This window comes from Melozone crissalis, unplaced genomic scaffold, assembly GCF_028551555.1.
Source record: "Melozone crissalis strain CALT ecotype California unplaced genomic scaffold, PUWL_Pcris_2 ptg000101l_1, whole genome shotgun sequence".
In the NCBI taxonomy this organism is placed as follows: Eukaryota; Metazoa; Chordata; class Aves; order Passeriformes; family Passerellidae; genus Melozone; species Melozone crissalis.
In genome coordinates, this window is record NW_026535878.1 from 199,496 (window position 1) to 221,622 (window position 22,127).

The following is a 22,127-nucleotide window of genomic DNA, read 5'->3' on the forward strand; positions in this document are numbered from 1 at the left end:
CCGCGGGGCACTGTGGGATACTGGCGGTGTGAGGGGATGGAGGAACGCGGGGCACTGTGGGATAGTGGCGCTGTGAGGGCGGCCTTTTTTAAAACTTTAATCATTATTTTTAGATTTTTTTTTCTCTTAGTCGGTGTTTTCTTGCTAGTATTACGGGTTTTTATGCCATTATTTTATTTGGGTTTAATAACCACAATTCATCGAAAAAAAATCCCTAAAAATGTTCCCTTCGCTACGTCCTAAAATACCCAACTTTAAAATAAAGTGATTTATGTACTCTTAAAGCACCGGAACTTTCCTGTTCATTTGTCCCTCAAAAAAGAAGCCAAAAAAAATCCCTGAAACATCTCCCATGCCCCCATTCCCTCTCCTCCTGTCCCTGTTCCCTGGGATAAGATCCCAAATCCCCCCCGGCTGTGCCCTCCTGGCAGGAGTTGTGCAGAGCCAGAAATTCCCCCTGAGCCTCCTTTGCTCCAGGCTGAGCCCCTTCCCAGCTCCCTCAGGACTCTCCAAACCCTTCCCAGCTCCCCCAAGATTCTCTCCAAACCCTTCCCAGCTCCCTCAGACCCTTCCTATTTCCCTCAAGATTTTTTCAAACCATTTCCTGGTCCCCTCAGCTCTGCCAAACCTTTCCCAGGTCCCTCAGGACTCTCCAAACCCTTTCCAGATTTCTCTAGACCCTTCCCAGCTCCCTCAGGATTCTCCAAACCCTTCCCAGCTCCCTCAGGATTCTCTCCAAACCCTTCCCAGCTCCCTCAAGATTCTTCCAAACTTTTCCCCATCTCCCTCAGGATTCTCTCCAAACCTTTCCCTGGTTCCTTCAGGACTCTCCAAACCCTTCCCTGCTCCCTCAGGATTCTCCAAACCCTTCCCAGATTTCTCCAAACCCTTCCCAGCTCCCTCAGGATTCTCTCCAAACCCTTCCCAGCTCCCTCAAGATTCTTCCAAACCTTTCCCCATCTCAGGATTCTCCAAACCCTTTCCAGATTTCTCCAAACCCTTCCCAATTCCCTCAGACTCTTCCCATCTCCCTCAGGATGTTTCCAAACCTTTCCCTGTTCCCTCAGGACTCTCCAAACCTTTCCTTGGTACCCTCAACTCCTCCAAACCCTTCCCAAGCTCCCTCAAGATTTCTCCAAACCCTTCCCAAGCTCCCTCAGGATATTCCCCCCCCTCATTAATTCCTAATTAACACTCAGCATTCCCAATCTCTTTGACGCCATTCTTTAAAAAACCCCACGGACACCACACAGTGAGCAGCCTACCTTTAATCCCTTAAATAGAATCATACAAATATAAAATGGAAGAATAAAATATTTACAGAAAAACAAAAAATAAATTGAAAAAAAAAAAAAAAACAAAAAAACAAAAACCCCACGGGGATTTCACTCAATCCCATCTCCAAAGGGCTGGAAAAGAGGGAAGCAGCCGAGGGGCTGCTTTTTCTTTTTTCAGGTGCTTATTCCAGGTGCTTTTTCTTTTTTCCCTCCCAAAATGATCCCAGCTGGATGTGGGAAGTTCATTGCAGGGAGAAATCCTCAGAACCCAGAGGCACTTGAAGCAATGTTCCTTTTCCCAAATCCCAGGAGGAATTTTTGCTTTCCCCCATGGAAAAAATCCCACAAGCCAGGCTCACCCTGGCAGGCTTTGGTCCAAAATCCTGCTCAGATTTTGCCTCTTTTTCCCTGAATTCCCCCCAAATGCGAGTCCATCCGTGGCTCCCAGAGTTGACACAGTAACTCCAGGGATTTTTTTGGGATTTTCTGTCCAGGAGGGAGCTCTGGAGATGGGATCTGTGGCCCCTCAGGGCGTTCCAAGTGCTCTGTCCTGTCCCATGGGGGGACAACCTCAGCCCGGAATTTTGGGATAACAGAGAGCAGACTCTGCCTAATCCTAACAATCCAACTGTGCTTCCAGCTGGGGCAGGGTCTCCTCCACAGATCCAACAACATTTACAGGATTTTTGTGGGAGGTGAGGAGAAAATTCTGCTTTTTCAGGGTGGGTTTTTTTTTTGGTGTCGCGTCTTTTTTCCCCGTTTTTTTTTTTCCAACAAAACCTCCCCTCTCAGCTGTCAATCATCTCCGACAGTTCCAGCAGGAGATCATCCTCATCCTTGCCTGGATCCAGGTCGATTTCTGCCTCCAGTTTTCCCCCAGAGATTTCCCAGATGAGTTTCTCAAAGTCGTCCTCCACCGACAGCGCGGCCTTGGCGCCGCCGGCCGAGCTCAGGCGCCGCAGCTTCAGGGGAGCCTCCAGCGAGGAGGAGGAGGAGGAGGAGGAAGATGTGGATGAGGAGGATGAGGAGGAAGATCCAGACACCTCTGACTGTGCCAGGGAATCGCCCTGGGTGCCAGGCTGCAGCTCAGGGCTGGGGAGAGCAGAAGGGAGGAGTCAGTGTGGGGGAACTGAGGGGGAGACTGAGGATTGCGGTTTGCAGGGGGAGGGGATTGGGGAGGGCTGGGATGGGATTTGGGGAGTCCTGGATTGGGTTTGGGGAATCCAGGACCAGTTTGGGCAGTCCTGGATTGGGTTTGGGGAGGCTGGGGTTGAGTTTGGGGAGTCCAGGACCAGTTTGGGGAGTCCTGGATTTGGTTTGGGGAGTCCAGGACCAGTTTGGGCAGTCCTGGATTGAGTTTGGGGAGTCCTGGATTGGGTTTGGGGAGCCCTAGACTGGGTTTGGGGGGCTGGGATTGGATTTGGGGAGTCCTGGATTGGGTTTGGGGAATCCAGGAACAGTTTGGGCAGTCCTGGATTGAGTCTGGGGAGTCCTGGATTGGTTTGGGGAGGCTGGGGTTGGGTTTGGGGAGTCCAGGACCAGTTTGGGAAGGCCTGGATTGGGTTTGGGGAGTCCAGGACCAGTTTGGGCAGGCCTGGATTTGGTTTGGGGAACCCTAGACTGGGTTTGGGGGGCTGGGATTGGATTTGGGGAGTCCTGGATGGGATTTGGGGAGTCCTGGATTGGATTTGGGGAGTCCTGGATTGGGTTTGGGGAGTCCAGGACCAGTTTGGGGAGCCCTGGATTTGGTTTGGGGAGCCCCAGACTGGGTTTGGGGGGGCTGGGATTGGATTTGGGGAGTCCAGGACCAGTTTGGGGAGTCCTGGATTTGGTTTGGGGAGTCTTGGATTTGGTTTGGGGAGTTCAGGACCAGCTTGGGGAGTCCTGGATTGGGTTTGGGGGGCTGGGATCAGTTTAGGGAAGTCCTGGATTGGTTTGGGAAGTTCAGGATCAATTTTGGTAGTTCAGGATCAATTTTGGAGTCCTGGATTTGGTTTGGGGAGCCCTGGATTGGTTTGGGGGAGCTGGGGATGGGTTTGGAGAACCCTGGATCAATTCTGGCAATTCGGGATTGGTTTTGGGGGGACTGGGATTGGGTTTGGGGAGTCCTGGATTGGTTTGGGGAATCCAGGACCAGTTTGGGGAGTCCTGGTTTGAGTTTGGGGAGTCCTGGATTGGGTTTGGGAAGTTCAGGATCAATTTTGGCAGTTCAGGATCAATTCTGAGGGGCTGGGATCGGTTTGAAGGGTTGGGGTTGGGTTTGGGGAGTCCTGGATTGATTTGGGAAGCTCAGGATCAATTTTGGCAGTTCAGGATCAATTTTGGAGTCCTGGACTGCTTTTGGGGAGCCCTGGATTTGTTTTAGGGGGATGGGATCAGTTTTGGGAAGTCCTGGATTGGTTTGGGAAGCTCAGGATCAATTTTGGCAGTTCAGGATCAATTCTGGGAGTCCTGGATTGGGTTTGGGGAGCTCAGGATCAATTTTGGCAGTTCAGGATCAGTTCTGGAGTCCTGGATCAGTTCTGGGAAATCCTAGATTGGTTTTGGGGTCCTGGATCAGTTTTGGGGAGTTCTGGATCAATTCTGGGATGTCCACGATTGGTTTGGGGAGTCCAGGATCAGTTTTGGAAAGTCCTGGATTAATTTTGTCAGTTCAGGACCAGTATTGGGAACTCCAGGATCAATTTTGGGGTCCAGGATCAATTCTGACATCCAGGATCAATTTTGGCGAGTCCTGGATCAGTTTTGGGGTGCAGGATCCATTTTGGGGAGTGTCCACACGCAGCATTTGTAGGAACCCCAAAGCACACACATGAATTGCAATTAAAGGTTCCTCTGTAGGATTTTGGCACTGATTTCCCCCAAAGCTGCGATTTCCCCTGGTGCCCACCCCACACCCCATCCCTGGAGGGAAAAGGGAATTTGGGGTTTGGGGTTTGGGGTTACCTGTTCTGGGAATTCTCCCTCCGAGGGTTGGAGCCCAGGCTGTCCTCAGGAGAAGGGGGAACAACCTGGCAATGAGGAGCAGGACAAGTTTTAGGATCTAAAAAAATCCCAAATTTTCCTTTTTCTGCTTCACCTGAAGCAGGGCATTCCCAAAATGAGGAATTTGGGGTTTTATAAAAGGAATTTTTGCCATGCAAAGGAGAAAAATCCTTCCCAAATTCCAAAGCAGGGAATTCTGGGGAACATGACAATTTTTAGGATCTAAAAAATCCCAAATTTTAGGAGATTCTTCCTTTTGTGCTTCACCTGAAGCAGGGCATTCCTGAAATGAGGAAAAATCCCAAATTTTAGGGAATCCTGAAATGCAATTTCTGAAATGAAATTATTCCTGAAATAAAATTTTAGGCATTCCTGAAATTAGAAAAAATCCCAAATTTTAGGAAATTCTTCTTTTTCTGCTTCACCAGAAGCAGGGCAATGCTGAAATGAGGAATTTGGGTTTTTTAAGGAATTTTTGCCTTGGAAAGGACAAAATATTCCCAAATCCCAATAGGGAATTCTGGAGATGCCTCCAAAGCAGGAATGTGCTGCCCCTGAGAGCTGTGGGGTGAAAAGGGCTGGGAGAGCTGGAGAAAATTTCAGTTTTCCAGATTTTTGGGGGGAATTTGGGGGTTTTGGGGGCCTTACCTTGGCTGGGGACCCCTGGGTGTCCCCGCTGGTGGCACTGAGTGGCTTCACTGCCACCACAGCAGGGGGGTGGCCCTCGGGGCCCTTCCTCTTCAGGGGCTGCTTGGGAGGGGCTTTGGCATCCAGAGGCTTCAGGGACACTCTGGACTTGGCTGGGAGGGAGGGAGGGAAAAAATTATCTATGAAACCTCTTCCTTTATCTATCAAACCCCTTCCTTTATCAATCAAATCCATTCCTTTATCAACCCCTTTATCAATCAAACCCCTTTATCAAATCCCTTTATATATTAAATCCCTTTATCAATCAAACCCCTTTATCAATCAAACCCCTTCCTTTATCAATCAAATCCATTCCTTTATCAACCCCTTTATCAATCAAACCCCTTTATAAAATTCCTTTATCTATCAAATCCCTTTATCAACCAAAACCCTTTATCAAACCCCTTTATTTACTAAATCCCTTTATCTATCAAATCCCTTTATCAATCAAACCCCTTATCAAGCCCCCACCTCTGCCCCTCCTCTCGGGCAGCTGAGCTCCCTAAATCCCAACCCCACATGGGGCATTCCCATAAACCCCAACCCCACAAAGAACATCCCAAACCCAATCCCGACCCCACACCATTCCCACAAACCCCAACCCCACACAGACCATCCCACAAACCCCAACCCCACACAAACCATTCCTCTAAATCCCAACCCCACACAGAACATCCCAAACCCAACCCCAAACCATTGCCATAAATGCAACCCCACCTCTGCCTCTTCTCTCGGGCAGCTGAGCTCCCTAAATCCCAACCCCACATGGGGCATTCCCATAAACCCCAACCCCACACAGAACATTCCCAACCCTACACAATTAATTCCCCTAAACCCCAACCCCACAAAAACCACTCCCCTAAACCCCAACCCCAAACCCAGCCCCACCTCTGCCCCTCCTCTCAGGCAGCTGAGCTCCCTAAATCCCAACCCCACACAGACCATTCCCACAAACCCCAACCCCACAAAGAACATCCCAAATCCAAACCATTGCCATAAATCCCGACCCCACACCATTCCCACAAACCCCAACCCCACACAGCCCATCCCAAACCCAAACCCCTGCCATAAACCCAGCCCCACCTCTGCCCCTCCTCTCGGGCAGCTGAGCTCCCTAAATCCCAACCCCACATGGGGCATTCCCCTAAACCCCAACCCCACAAAGAACATCCCAAACCCACATCATTGCCACAAATCCCGACCCCACACCACTCCCACAAACCCCAACCCCACACAGCCCATCCCAAACCCAAACCCTTGCCATAAATGCAGTCCCACCTCTGCCTCTCCTCTTGGGCAGCTGAGCTCCCTAAACCCCAACCCCACACAGACCATTCCCAACCCCACACAGACCATTCCCAACCCCACACAGAACATTCCCCTAAACCCCAACCCCACACAGACCATTCCCAACCCCACACAGACCATTCCCAACCCCACACAGAACATTCCCCTAAACCCCAACCACACACAGATCATTCCCCTAAACCCCAACCCCACACAGCCCATCCCAAACCCAAACCCCCGCCATAAACCCAGCCCCACACCTCTGCCTCTCCTCTCGGGCAGCTGAGCTCCCTAAATCCCAACCCCACATGGGGCATTCCCCTAAACCCCAACCCCACAAAGAACATCCCAAACCCAATCCCGACCCCACACCATTCCCACAAACCCCAACCCCACACAGCCCATCCCACAAACCCCAACCCCACACAGAACATCCCAAACCCAACCCCAAACCCTTGCCATAAATGCAGTCCCACCTCTGCCTCTCCTCTCGGGCAGCTGAGCTCCCTAAATCCCAACCCCACGTGGGGCATTCCCATAAACCCCAACCCCACACAGAACATTCCCAACCCTACACAAATCATTCCCCTAAACCCCAACCCCACACAAAACATCCCAAACCCAACCCCAAATGACTCCCATAAACCCAGCCCCACCTCTGCCCCTCCTCTCGGGCAGCTGAGCTCCCTTTTTCCCCGGCTCCTTCTCTGGGGTTCCCGCTCCATCCTCGGGGGTTTTTCCTCCTCTCCTCCTGCCCAGCTGGGCTGACCCCACAGCAGCCTCGGGGCTCCCTGATCCTGGGGGTTTTTCCTGGTTTTTTTCCTGGTTTTTATCCTGGCTTTTTTCCTGGGTTTCAGCTGGATTTGCCCCAGCTCCCTGCTGCAGCTTCTCCTCCTGCCGCTGTTTCTGCTGCCGTTTCTCCCACATGATTTCCTCCAGGCTCTTCACCTGAATTCCAGAATTCCCTGAATTCTGACAGGGAAAAAAACCATCAAGAGCGTTTTTAGGGGAAAAATCCAGGGATAAAAATCTATGGAAATGTGAGCAATTGATCAGAAATGTGAAATTTTAAAATTTGTTGAGACTCACCTCAGCAGGGGCAGAGCCACTTTTGGGGGAAGGTTTGTTCAGCTCCACAATCATTTTTTCTTCTCTTCCAGGTGCTTTAAACCAAGAAAAACATCCAAAAATTGTTTTTTTATATTTTCTTGGGGGGTTATTTCCCAGCTCCCAAGGACAATCAGAACTCCCAAGAACAACCACACTTCCCAAGGGCAATCAGAATTCCCAAGGGACAATCCCAGCATTCCCCAGGGACAATCCCAACTCCTAAGGACAATCACAAATCCTAAGGACAATCACAACTCCCAAGGGACAATTCCACCTCACAGGGGACAACCAGAACTCCCAAGGAAAATCAGAACTCCCAAGAACAACCACACTTCCCAAGGACACTCCCAGCTCCCAGGGGACAATCCCAAGGGACAATCCCAATTCCCAAGGGACAACCACAACTCCCAGGGGACAACCACAACTCCCAAGGAGAATCAGAATTCCCAGGGGACAAACCCAACTCCCAAGAACAACCACACTTCCCAAGGACAATCCCAACTCACAGGGGACAATCCCAGCATTCCCAAGGACAATCCCAACTCCCAAGGGACAATCCCAACTCCTAAGGACAATCACAAGTCCCAAGTGACAACCACAACTCCCAGGGACAATCAGAACTCCCAAGAACAACCACACTTCCCAAGGACAATCCCAACTCCCAGGGCACAGTCCCAGCTCCCAGGGGACACTCCCAGGGGACATTCCCTGCTCACCCAGGGGACAATCCCAGCTAAGGACAACCCCAGCATTCCCAGGGGACACTCCAGGGGACAGTCCCAGCTCCCAGGGGACAATCCTAGCTAAGGACAACCCCAGCATTCCCAGGGGACACCCCCAGGGGACAGTCCCTGCTCACCCAGGGGACACTCCCAGCTCCCAAGGACAATCCCAACACTCCCAAGGACAATCCCAACTCCCAAGGACATTCCCAGGGGACACCCCCAGGGGACACTCCCAGCTCACCCAGGGGACAATCCCAGCACTCCCAAGGACAATCCCAACTCCCAAGGACATTCCCAGGGGACACCCCCAGGGGACAGTCCCAGCTCACCCAGGGGACAATCCCAGCACTCCCAAGGACAATCCCAACTCCCAAGGACATTCCCAGGGGACACTCCCAGGGGACAGTCCCCGCTCACCCAGGAGACACTCCCAGCTCCCAGGGGACACTCCAGGGGACAGTCCCAGCTCCCAGGGGACACTCCAGGGGACAGTCCCCGCTCACCCAGGGGACAATCCCAGCTCCCAGGGGACACTCCAGGGGACAGTCCCCGCTCACCCAGGGGACACTCCCAGCTCCCAGGGGACACTCCAGGGGACAGTCCCCGCTCACCCAGGGGACACTCCCAGCTCCCAGGGGACACCCCCAGGGGACAGTCCCCGCTCACCCAGGGGACACTCCCAGCTCCCAGGGGACACTCCAGGGGACAGTCCCTGCTCACCCAGGGGACAATCCCAGCTCCCAGGGGACACTCCAGGGGACAGTCCCAGCTCCCAGGGGACACTCCCAGCTCCCAGGGGACACTCCAGGGGACAGTCCCCGCTCACCCAGCAGCTTGGTGACCCTCAGCAGTTTCCTGCCCCTCGCCGCAGCCTCGGCAGGCCCGGGGCCGGCCGGGACGTTCTCCCCGCTCTGCTGCAGCCTCAGCGCCTTCTCCCTCTTGATCTCCTCCAGGGTTTTGATCCGAACTTCTGCAGCTCCCCTGGCTCTGCCAGCCTCTGCCAGCTGCACCCTGCCCGCAGCTGGGGCACCGATGTTCTGTCTCCTGGCATCTCCCTCGCTTCTGGCCCTGCTGCTCAACTCCTCGGCTTTCTCCTTCTCCTCTCCCGACCTTTTGTGGTTTTTTTCCACCAAGGCTCCCACCAGGGATTTGCTGCGAGCGGCAGGGGAAGGTTTTGCTGCTGAATTTGGATCTTCGGTTTTCCTTCCTTCTGCTGGGATTTTGGCCGGGGGTTCCCCTGCTCTCCTCTGCTTGGCTCTCTCCAGGCGGATTTCCTCCAGGGTTTTCACTCTGATCTCCTCGATGGGTTTGGCAGCTTTGTCTGAGGGCACAAAAAGCCAGCAATGAAACAGAGAGCAAGGGGAGAGAGGGGGGAAAAGTGTCCAGAATTGCTCCCAGCACTGAGGGAATTTGGGATTGAGGGCTCTCAGTGCTGCTTGGGTTGGAAGGACTTGGAGGAGCATCCAGGGACACTTTTCCCTGTCCTAGGTTGCCCCAGACAGGGCTGGGACACTCCTGGGATGGGGAAAACACAAAATCTCTGGGAATGAGTCAGGAGTGCTGAAACTGGGATTTTATAAATGGAATTCTGGAATGGTTTGGGTTGGAAAATCCTGAGGATCATCTCATTGCCAGGCTCTGCCATGGCAGGGACACCTCCCATGGTCCCGGGGTGCCCCAAACCCCATCCAGCCCTGGGATGGGGCAGCCACGGATTCTGTGGGGATTTGCAGGCTGGGAATGAGTCAGGAGTCCTGAAATTGGGATTTGTTTAAAGAATTCTGGAATAGTTTGGGTTGGAAGATCCTCAGGATCGTCTCATTGCCAGCCCTGCCATGGCAGGGACACTTCCCATGGTCCCAAACCCCATCCAGCCTTGGGGACTCCAGGGATGGGGCAGCCACGGATTCTGTGGGGATTTGCAGGCTGGGAATGAGTCTGGAGTCTGAAATTGGGATTTTTTATGGAATCCTGGAATGGTTTGGGTTGGAAATCTTAAGGATCATCTCATTGCCAGCCCTGTCATGGCAGGGACACCTCCCATGGTCCCAGGGTGCCCCAAACCCCATCCAGCCCTGGGATGAGGCAGCCACGGATTCTCCGGGAATGAATCCATTCTGAAATTGGGATTCTTTTATGGAATCATGGAATGGTTTGGGTTGGAAGATCCTAAGGATGATCCCATTCAGAATGGGACCATGGGCCATGGCAGGGACACTTCCCATGGTCCCAAACCCCATCCAGCCCTGGGGACTCCAGGGATGGGGCAGCCACGGATTCTGTGGGAATGAATCAATTCTGAAATTGGGATTTTTTATAGGATCATGGAATGGTTTGGGTTGGAAAATCCTAAGGATCATCCCATTCCCACCCCATGCCACTTCCCATGGTCCTGGGGTGCCCCAAACCCCATCCAGCCTTGGGATGGGGCAGCCACGGATTCTGTGGCAATTTGCAGGCTGAGAATGAGTCTGGAGTCTGAAATTGGGATTTTTTTAAAGAATAATGGAATGGTTTGGGTTGGAAGAGCCTAAAAATCATCCCATTCCCACCCCATGCCACTTCTCATGGTCCCAAACCCCATCCAGCCTTGGGGACTCCAGGGATGGGGCAGCCATGGATTCTGTGGGAATTTGCAGGCTGGGAATGAATCAGGAGTTCTGAAATTGGGATTTTTTTATAGGATCATGGAATGGTTTGGGTTGGAAAATCCTAAGGATCATCCCATTCCCAGCCCTGTCACTTCCCATGGTCCCAGGGTGCTCCAAATCCCATCCAGCCCTGGGATGGGGCAGCCATGGATTCTCTGGGAATTCCAGGGCAGGATTTCTTCCCAATTTCCCACCCAAAGCAGCCCAGGGAATGCTGCAATGGGTTGGTTTGGAAGGAATCACCCAATCCCATGGGCAGGGACACCTCCCACCATCCCAGCGTGAAATTTGATTAATTTTCTCCATTTTATTCTTTTTATTCACTGTCCAAGCTGGCCTGGGACACTCCCAGGGATGGAGCAGCCACAGCTCCTCTGGGAATTCCATCCCAGCCCCTTCCAGAGAACAATTCCTTCCCAAAATCCCATTTAAACCCCATTTTAACCCCATTGAAACCCCATCAGCCTGCAGCCATTCCCCTCATCTGTCCCTCCATCCCTTGGGAATATTCCCTGTCCATCTTTCCTTCAGGCCACAATGAGATCATCCCAAAATTCCCCCTCTTCAGGCTGAACAATCCCAATTCCCTGAACAAGAAACTTCTCCTCCTCCATTAAACCAATTGGATTTGGAAAATCAGAGCCAGTTATGATTTAAAATTCACAATTTAAGGCTGCATGGAAAGAAAAAACACCCAAAAAACCTGAATATTTCAATTTCAATATTTTCCTTTTTACCTGTCTCAGCGCTGCTCTGCTCAGAGGGCAGCCCCAGCCTCTCCTTCAGGGACTTCAGGACTTGAACTAAAAAAACAAGAGAAAAAGTTTAAAAAAATCCCAATTTTGGGTGGGAAATGAGACAGGAGAGCACCTCAGTGAGAATCAGAGTGACCCTGAAGCCTCAATCAATGTGCAGAAAGAAGCAGGAGAAAGGAGGAACAGAAATCCCGAAGGGAAAAGCTGGACAGAAAATCCCAACAGAAAATCCCAAAGGGAAAAGCTGGACAGAAAATCCCAAAGGGAAAATCCCAAAGGGAAAAGCTGGACAGAAAACCCCAAGGAGAAAAAATGGACATAAAATCCAAAAGAGAGAAGCTGGAGAGAAAATCTCTAAAGGAAAATCCCAAGGGGAAAAGCTGGACAGAAATCCCAACATAAAATCCAAAGGGAAAAGCTGAACAGAAAATCCCAAAGGGAAAATCCCAAAGGGAAAGGTGGACAGAAAATCCCAAGGAGAAAATCCCAAAGGAAAAGCTGGACAGAAAATCTCTAAAGGAAAATCCCAAAGGGAGAAGCTGGACAGAAACCCCAACACAAAACCCCAATACAAAATCCCAATACAAAACCCCAATAAAAAATCCCAATACAAAACCCCAATATAAAGTCCCAATACAAAACCCCAATATAAAACCCCAATACAAAATCCCAATAAAAAATCCCAATATAAAACCCCAATACAAAATCCCAATATAAAATCCCAATATAAAACCCCAATATAAAACCCCAATACAAAATCCCAATAAAAAATCCCAATATAAAACCCCAATACAAAATCCCAATATAAAGTCCCAATACAAAATCCCAATACAAAACCCCAACACAAAACCCCAATACAAAATCCCAATAAAAACCCCAATATAAAGTCCCAATATAAAACCCCAATATAAAGTCCCAATACAAAACCCCAATACAAAACCCCAATATAAAACCCCAATACAAAATCCCAATATAAAATCCCAATATAAAGTCCCAATATAAAACCCCAATACAAAACCCCAATATAAAATCCCAACACAAAACCCCAACACAAAACCCCAACACAAAACCCCCCACAGCACATCTGGCCCCAGCCCCCAGAGGCATCCAGCTGTTCCAGCTGTTCCAGCTGTTTGTACCTGTGCCTCTCTTTGGGGCCTTGTCCGCGTTGTGCTGCAGCTCCGCCTTCCTGCCCAGCCTGTCTGCCACGCTCCTCCTCAGGGGAAGGAACGTCTTCCCACCTTTCAAAATGAACAAAAAAAATGAGAAATTCCCTCAGAAAATTCCTCTGCAGGACCTGAACCCTCCCAGCTGAATCTGGAATTATTTTGGGGTTCAGTTATTTGCTGGCTTTGGTGGAAATATTTCCCAAAAAATTCTCACCCATGAGGGTTTTCCTTTTCCCCAGCCTGTCGGGAAGGTTCAGCTGGATCACAGGGTCCTCCCCTAAAACAAAAAAAAAATCAAATTTTTGCACCAAAAAATCTCCTTATCTCCAAAAAAAAAGCCATTTTCTGGCTGCCACAGGAATTAAAGAAGGATTTGGAGGGAAATTGGTTTTAATGATAAAAATTCCTGAATTCATCCCAACCTACAAAAATTCCCAATTTTCCAACACAAAATACAAATCAGGAAAGGCAGCAGTGAATCTCAGGATTATGAGGATAATTATCCTAATTAACCATTTTAGGATTATAAAGATAATTATCTTAGTGATCAGTGATTAGATTTAGGGATTTTCTTATTTAAAAAAGGGAATTTTGGGGGTTTTTTTACCTTCCTTGGAGGAGAGGGTCACAGTTCTCAGCACTGTCCTGACATTTTCCTTCTCTGGCACAGGAATGTTCCTGGCTTGGAGAGGATCCACAGCCACTCCTGAAGGGACCTTCTGCATAAAAAACAGCAAAAAAAATCAAAATATTTAGGATTTTTTCCTCAGAATTCCAAGCAGAAAATTCACCTGCCACATACCAGTGTAGCCACTCTAAAAAAATTGAATTTTCTCCCTACAGGATTTCCCAATTTGAAATAAAAAAATTAATTTATTGTGAATTATTCAAGGGAAATCAGGATGAAGAGAAGGACAAGGAGGGATTTTAGGGGTTTTAACTCACCACCTTGTTTTTTGGCTTTTTCCTTGAGTTTCTTCAGTTTGATCTCTTCCAAGGTTTGATTCCAAAATTTAAGTTGTCATCTAAAAGCAGAGAAAATTCAGGAAAATTGAGGTGAATCCATCCCAGAATATTGGGAATAAATTCTCCCAACTCTCCCCAAGAGTTAAAAAGCTCCAGGACAGGGGGGATTTGGGATTTTGGAAAATTGGGAGATTTTTTCAGCCTCCGAGGGAAAATTCACATTTTCAGCACAAAGTGATGGAGAGGGATCAGAGATTGCTGAATTCCTTGGATCTGGAATTGCACAATGCCTGAAGGGATTTTTTCAGGGATATTTTGTTTTAATTTTAGGAATATTTTATTTTTGTTTTAGGAATATTTTGTTTTAATTTTAGGAATATTTTGGTTTTATTGTAGGAATATTTTATTTTTATTTTAGGAATATTTTGGGGTTTTTTTCAGGAATATTTTGGTTTTGTTTTAGGAACATTTTGATTTTAATTCCCAATCCCAGCCCTGCATTCCCTTGCTTTGCACCGGGGTTGGGTTTCCTGGTGGGAATCACCCTCAGCCCATTGTGGGAATATTTTATTTTTATTTTTATTTTATTTGAGGAATATTTTCTTTTTATTTGAGGAATATATTTTGTTTTTATTTGAGGAATATATTTTGTTTTTATTTGAGGAATATTTTGGTTTTATTTTAGGAATATTTTTTGTTTTTATTTTAGGAATATTTTTGTTTTTATTTCAGGAATATTTTGTATTTAATTCCCAATTCCATCCCTGCATTACCTTCCTTTGCACTGGGGTTGGGTTTCCTGGTGGGAATCACCCTCAGGAATATTTTGTTTTTATTTGAGGAATATTTTGTTTTTATTTGAGGAATATTTTGGTTTTATTTTAGGAATATTTTGTATTTAATTCCCAACTCTAACCCCAGGATTACCTTGCTTTGCACCAGGGTTGGGTTTCCTGGTGGAAATCACCCTCAGCCCATTGTGGGAATATTTTGGTTTTATTTTAGGAATATTTTGGTTTTATTTTAGGACTATTTTGTATTTAATTCCCAATTCTAACCCCAGGATTACCTTGCTTTGCACCGGGGTTGGGTTTCCTGGTGGGAATCACCCTCAGCCCGTTGTGGGAATATTTTGGTTTAATTTTAGCAATATTTTGGTTTTATTTTATGAATATTTTGTATTTAATTCCCAATTCCAGCCCTGCATTACCTGGCTTTGCACTGGGGTTGGGTTTCCTGGTGGAAATCACCCTCAGCCCGTTGTGGCTCTCTGGGGCCGGGGGCTGCACTGGGGTTTTGGTTTCTTCTCCTTCTTCAGAAAGTTGGTCTGGAAAGGAAAATCCAACCCAAAATGAAATGATTGATGGGATTTCAATGCAATATTTTGGTTAAATGAAGGATTTCACCAAAACATTTCATTTTTATATAGCTCAATATTCCAACGACAACAAATCATCATTTTTCTGCAGCGTAAACATCGAATTTTATGATTTATATTTTAATTTTAAACAGAAATAAATGAAATAAACTGCAGATTTCTCACCATCATCACCCTCATCATCATCTGCTGCTCAATATTCCAACAACAACAAAAAACCATCATTTTTCTGCAGCGTAAACATTGAATTTTACGATTTATATTTTAATTTTAAGCAGAAATAAATGAAATAAACTGCAGATTTCTCACCATCATCATCCTCATCATCATCTGCAGCGTTGATGACCACGGGGGGGTGGGTGGGGCTGGGCACATTCTCAGAATTCTCCACCTTCATCACCCCCCTGAGCTGGGGGCAGGGGTTGGGCTGCACCGAGAGTTTGCTCTGCTGCAGCTGCACCAACTTCACCTCGTCCTCGGCGGCCTCGGCGGGGCTGGCAAGGGAGGCTGGGGAGGGAAAATATCCCAGATTTTATCTTAAAATGGGGGAAATTCGGTAAAAAATACTTGTGGGTTTAGTTCTGTGTTCTACAGGCATGAAGGGGTTAAAGGAGAAGGGAAAAGGAGGAGGGAAAAGGGAAGGGAAGGGAAGGGAAGGGAAGGGAAGGGAAGGGAAAGGGAAAAGGAGAAGGAAAAGGAAAAATATCCCAAATTTTATCTCAAATGGTGGGAATTTGGTAAAAGACACTGCTGGATTTAGTTCTGTGTTCTACAGCCATAAAGGGGTTAAAGGAGATGGGAAAAGGGAAAAGGGAAGGAAGGGAAAAGGAAAAGGAAAAGGAAAAGGAAAAGGAAAAGGAAAAGGAAAAGGAAAAAGGAAAAAGGAAAAAGGAAAAAGGAAAAAGGAAAGGAAAGGAAAGGAAAGGAAAGGGGAAAGGAAAGGGGAAAGGAAGAGGAAAGGAAAAGGAAAGGAAAAGGAAAGGAAAAGGAAAAATATCCCAAATTTTATCTCAAAATGGTGGGAAATTTGGTAAAAAACACTGCTGGATTTAGTTCTGTGTTCTACAGCCATAAAGGGATTAAAGGAGAAGGGAAAAGGAAAGGAAAAGGAAAAGGGAAGGGAAGGGAAGGGAAGGGAAGGGAAGGGAAGGGAAGGGAAGGGAAGGGAAGGGAAAGGAAAAATATCCCAAATGTTGAGCCTGAAATTGAAAATTTAAGAGCAGAACACTGCTGGATTCAGTTCTGTAGGTGGAAAACTCCCTTTTGCTTGGAGGAAGGAAGATCACATCCAGGGAATTTTAAGGAATATTCAGCATGGATTTTTGGGATATTCACTATGAATTTTTAGATATTTTGATGAAAAAAAAGGTGGGAAACTCACTTTTGCTGGGGGGCAGGAAGAGCCCATCCACGAACCTGCCCTTGGTGTGGTGGAAGGCGCAGTTGTGCTTCTGGCAGCCCCCGGGCTGCTTCTCCCAGTAACAGGCGATCTCACTGCGCTTTTTCTGGGGAAAATACAAATAAAAATGAAATATTGGTGGGGAAAATCATAAATCCAAACTGAAATGTTTGTGGGGAAAATAACAAATAAAAATTGAAATATTTGTGGGAAAAAACCATGACATTCAAACTAAAAATATTGGTGGGGAAAACATAAATAAAAACTGAAATATTTGTGGGAAAAAAACATAAATTCAAACTAAAAATATTGGTGGGGAAACACAAATTCAAACTTAAAATATTTGTGGGAAAATCACAAATCCAAACTTGAAATATTTGTGGGAAAAACACAAATACAAACTGAAATATTGGTGGGGAAATCACAAATCCAAAACTAAAAATATTGGTGGGGAAAATAACAAATAAAAACTGAAATATTGGTGGGGGTAAAACATAATTCAAACGAAAATATTGGTGGGGAAAACATAAATAAAAATGAAATATTGGTGGGGAAAATAACAAATAAAAATTGAAATATTGGTGGGAAAAACATAAATTCAAACTGAAATATTGGTGGGGAAAAATCACAAATAAAACCAAAAAATATTGGTGGGGAAAATCATAAATCCAAACTTGAAATATTTGTGGGAAAAACACAAATACAAACTGAAAATGAAAGACTGGAAAATTTGAATTTTTTCCTTTTTCCTGCTAACAAAACCCCTGTAAATTTTTACTGGGCAAGGATATTTATCCCCGAAATGTGTGGGATGGTCTGGGAGGGATTTTTGGGGTGCTCACATCGATCTCCATGTGCCTGAACCTGCAGACGTTCCTGAAGCAGCGCCCCTCCTGCCACAGCGTGCACACGGTCTCGCTGCCCAGCGCCGCCTCGCAGTGCCGGATACGAGCACGAGTCACCCTGGAGTCACAGAAATCAGCAAAAAATGGCGTTAGGGAACAGGAAATTCACTGGAATTCAGAGTAAAAATGGGATTGAGGAACAGGAAATTCACTGAAATTCACAGAAATCAGCAAAAAAAAAATGGGGGGAAACACTCAGTTTCAAAGGAGAAATGGGTTTGGGAAGGAGAATTATAGAGGTTAAAAAAATGGGATGGGAAAAGGACACAGGTTAAAAAATGTGTTGGAAAGGGAACAAAAATCCAGATTTCAGAACTGGGACCTGAACAATGACTCAATAATCAATAATTAATCAATTAATTAATGAAGAGCAATTGATTTCCTCCCACTCCCAGCTCAGAGCCAGGCAGGGAATGAGGAATTCCTGAGGGAATTGATCTGAATGAAAAACACACAGGTTAAAAAATGGGATGGGAAAAGCACAAAGGTTAAAAATGGAAAGGAAAAGGACACAGGTTAAAAAATAAATGTGTTGGAAAGGGAACAAAAATCCAAATTTCAGAACTGGGAGCTGCACAATGACTCAATAATCAATTAATTAATTAATTAATAGGAATTATTTTCTCCCAGGCCCTGCTCAGAGCTCAGGCAGGGAATGAGGAATTTGTGAGGGAACTGGATCTGAATGAAAATCACAGAGCTTAAAAATGGGATGGGAAAAGCAGCCAGGTTAAAAAATAAATGGGTTGGAAAGGGAAAAAAGTCCAGTTTTCAGAACTGGGAGCTGAACAATAAATCAATAATCAATAATGAATTAATTAATTAATGAAGAGGAACTGATTTCCTCTCTCACCCACTCCCAGCTCAGAGCCCAGGCAGGGAATGAGGAATTCCTGAGGGAATTGGATCTGAATGAAAATCACAGAGCTGAAAAATGGGATGGAAAGGAAAAGGACACAGGTTAAAAAATAAAAGGGAACCAAAATCCAGATTTCAGAACTGGGAGCTGAACAATGACTCGATAATCAATAATGAATTAATTAATTAATGAAGAGGAACTGATTTCCTCTCTCACCCACTCCCTGCTCAGAGCCCAGGCAGGGAATGAGGAATTCCTGAGGGAATTGGATCTGAATGAAAAACACAGAGCTGAAAAATGGGATGGGAAAAGCACACAGGTTAAAAATGGAATGGAAAGGAAAAGGAATATGGGTTAAAAAATAAATGGGTTGGAAAGGGAACAAAAATCCAGTTTTCAGAACTGGGAGCTGCACAATGACTCAATAATCAATAAATAATTAATTAATGAAGAGGAACTGATTTTGTGCTCAGAGCCCAGGCAGGGCAGGAGGATTTCTGGCCTCACCTTGTTGCAGGTGGAGTAGAAGTAGAAGTAGCAGTCGTCCCCCTGGCTGGACATGCTGCAGATCCTCACTCCCTACTCAGGGTTTGCTCCTCCCAGGGCTCTCCTGCTCCAGCCTGGGCAGGAACTCAAAGGCTTCTCCTGGCTCAGCTCTGACAGCTCCTGCTTAAAAGTAACCCTGGAGAACAGAAATTGGGGATTTAGAGGTGTTCCCTGTGAGTTTATTTGGGTTTGGAAGGAGCAGTGAGTTGAAATCTGCTGGGCAGAAAAATTAAGTAAAATCTGTTGAAAATTCCGTTTTTTTATAACAAATTTTTAGGCAGATTTGGCCCAAACTGCAGCATAGATTGTGATTTGTGATCTTGATAACAGTTCTGGGTTTTGAGGTAGAGACAAATTGTGTGTGACCCAAAAATTTAGGGGTGACCCACAAGAGAGGCACTCCTTCAAAAACTGGGTGTAATATTGAATAATTGATGATACAATGTCTTAATAAATTAAATTACTATTATAATATTATTATAATGTGTTATTTCATATTATACTGTTAACACCAATCCCAGGGAATTTTCCCCCAATCCTATTCCCTGATTCTGTTTAAAAGTAACCCTGGAGAACAAAAATTGAGTTGTTTCCTGTGAGTTTATTTGGGTCTGGAAGGAGCAGTGAGTTGAAATCTGCTGGGCAGAAAAATTAAGTAAAATTTGTTGAAAATTCCATTTTTTTATAACAAACTTTTAGGCAGATTTGGTCCAAACTGCAGCATAAATTGTGATTTCTTAGTAACAGTTCTGGGTCTTGAGGTACAGACAAATTACAGTGTGACCCAAAAATGTACAGGGTGACCCTAAAGAGAGGCACTTCAAAAATTGGGTGTAATATTGAATAATTGATGATACAATGTCTTAATAATAAATTAAATTACTATTATAATATTATTATAATGTGTTATTTCATATTACACTGTTAACACCAATCCCAGGGGGTTTTCCCCCTCAATCCAAGGAGATTTTTCCTCTCTATCCCAGAGGATTTTTCCCTGATCCCAGGGAATTTTCCCCCAATCCTACTCCCTGATTCTGTTTACAAGTAACCCTGGAGAACAAAAATTGGGGATTTAGAGTTGTTTCCTGTGAGTTTATTTGGGTTTGGAAGGAGCAGTGAGTTGAAATCTGCTGGGCAGAAAAATTAAGTAAAATTTGTTGAAAATTCCGTTTTTTTAAACAAATTTTTAGGCAGATTTGGCCCAAACTGCAGCATAAATTGTGATTTGTAATCTTAATAACAGTTCTGGGTTTTGAGGTACAGACAAATTAGGGTGTGACCCACAAATGTACAGGGTGACCCTAAAGAGAGGCACTTCAAAAATTAGGTGTAATATTGAATAATTGATGACACAATGTCTTAATAAATTAAATTACTATTATAATATTATTATAATGTGTTATTTCATATTACACTGTTAACACCAATCCCAGGGAATTTTCCCCCTGATCTCAGAGGGATTTTTCCTCTAATCCCAGGAGGATTTTCCCCCATTCCCAGGGGATTTTTCCCCAAATCCAGGGGATTTTTCCTTCATCCCAGGAGGATTTTCTCCCCAAATCTCAGGGGGAATTGTCCTCCCATCCCACTCCCCAATCCCAGAGGATTTTCCCCCAAATCCAGGGGGATTTTTCATTGATCCCATGGGATTTTTCCCCCATCCTATTCCCTGATCCCAGGCGATTTTTCCCCAATTCCATTCCCTGATCTCATGAGAATTTTTTCCCCTCAATCCCAGGGGAACTTTTCCCCAATTCCAGAGGATTTTCCCCTCAATCCTAAAAGGATTTTTCCCCTCAATCTCAGGGCATTTTCTCCCCAATCCCAGAGGATTTTTCCTCCAGTCCCAGGAGATTTTTTCCCCTGATTTTCCCCCTCAATCCCAGGGCATTTTTCCCCAATCTCAAAACATTTTTTCCCCAATCCCAGGAGGATTTCTCCCCCAGTTTTTCCCCCAATCCCAGGGCAGCTTCTCCCTGATTTTTCCCCCCAATCCAGGGGCATTTTTTCCCCACTCCCAGGTGATTCTCCCTCAATCCCAGGGCATTTTCCCCCTGATTTTTCCCCTCAATCCCAGGGGATTTTTTTTCCTGATCCCAGGAGGATTTTTCCCCAATCCCAGGGGCATTTTTCCCCAATCCCAGAGCATTTTTTCCCCTGAATTTTCCCCCAATCCCAGAGGATTTTCCCCTCAACCCCAGAGGGATTTTTTTCCTGATTTTTCCCCTCAATCCCAAAGGATTTTTCTCCCAATCCCAGAGGATTTTTCCCTGATTTTTCCCCTCAATCTCAGGACATTTTCCCCCAATCCCAGGGGGATTTTTTTGCCTCATTTTGCCTTCAATCCCAGGGGCATTTTTCCCCTGATTTTCCACCAACCCCAGTGAATTTTTCCCCTGATTTTTTCCCCAATCCCACGGCATTTTTCCCCCATAATTTTTCCCAATCCCAGGGGGATTTCTGCCTCATTTTCCCCTCAATCCCAGGTGATGTTTCCCCTCAATCCCAGAGGATTTTTCCCCCCAACCCCAGAGGATTTTCTCCTGGATTTCTCCCCAATCCCAGGGGGATTTTTCCCCCAATTCCAGAGCATTTTTCCCCGAATCCCAGAGGAATTTTTCCCTGATTTTTTCCCCAATCCAAATGAATTTTTCCCTGATTTTTTCCCCAATCCAAATGAATTTTTCCCTGATTTTTCCCCCAATCCCAATGAATTTTTCCCTGATTTTTTCCCCTCAATCTCAGTGCATTTTCCCCAGTCCCAGGGGGATTTTTCCCCTGATTTCCCCCCACCCCAGAGCCCCGTGGCTCTCACCCACCTGGCCACGTCCAGCCCAGCCTCTGCTCTTCCCAGCCATGCAGGTCCCTCTCCTGTAGGCCGAAGGATTCCGTGAATGAACAACAAAGGGGCAGAAAGAATTTGTGAATTTTGCCTTTTTTTTTGCTTTTTTTTTTGTTTTTTTTGCTTTTTTTTTTCCTCCTGACAATTCCAAGGGAACCTCTCAGCCAACAATTCCAAACTCTGAGGTTGCTCTCAGAACAATGGAGGAGGAATTATTGAGTCCATTGCAAATCTGGAGACAGCCAGGGATATTTTAGCTCTTCCAATAAAAAAAAATTAAAAAAAACATAAAAAAAAAACAATAAAAAAATTATAAAAAAAATTCCCCAGCGATTCAAAGTGGCTCAGGATTCAAAGTGGCTGCAAAAAAATGAGGCTCCATCTTCCACAGCTGGGGAAATTTTTAATATTTTTAATTTTTTTTTAATTAGTTAATTCAGTAAGTTGCAATTTCTGGTCTTCTGAGGTTTCTTCACCTATTAAGAAAACACAAAAACCTTCCCCCCGTATTTATGACAAAAAAATAAAACCCCAAATTTGTGTGTATAAACCTCAAAATTGTGTTTATACACACCCCAAAGGA

At 46.1% G+C, this 22,127-nt stretch overlaps 1 protein-coding gene across 1 annotated transcript; it reads right to left on the reverse strand.

Annotated features, from left to right (window-relative positions):
• Positions 1-1,467: 1,467 nt before the first annotated feature.
• On the reverse strand, positions 1,468-21,672 carry ZC3H11A (zinc finger CCCH-type containing 11A). The gene is given in 19 exon segments (XM_054291641.1): positions 1,468-2,369; positions 4,224-4,288; positions 4,911-5,062; positions 6,893-7,208; positions 7,326-7,399; positions 8,898-9,392; positions 11,460-11,525; positions 12,617-12,718; positions 12,861-12,923; positions 13,254-13,364; positions 13,592-13,648; positions 13,651-13,671; positions 14,823-14,939; positions 15,300-15,497; positions 16,372-16,495; positions 17,232-17,333; positions 17,335-17,352; positions 18,661-18,835; positions 21,522-21,672. Coding segments are annotated over 18 exon segments (2,439 nt in total). The 5' UTR covers positions 18,715-18,835; positions 21,522-21,672; the 3' UTR covers positions 1,468-2,065.
• Positions 21,673-22,127: the final 455 nt, after the last annotated feature.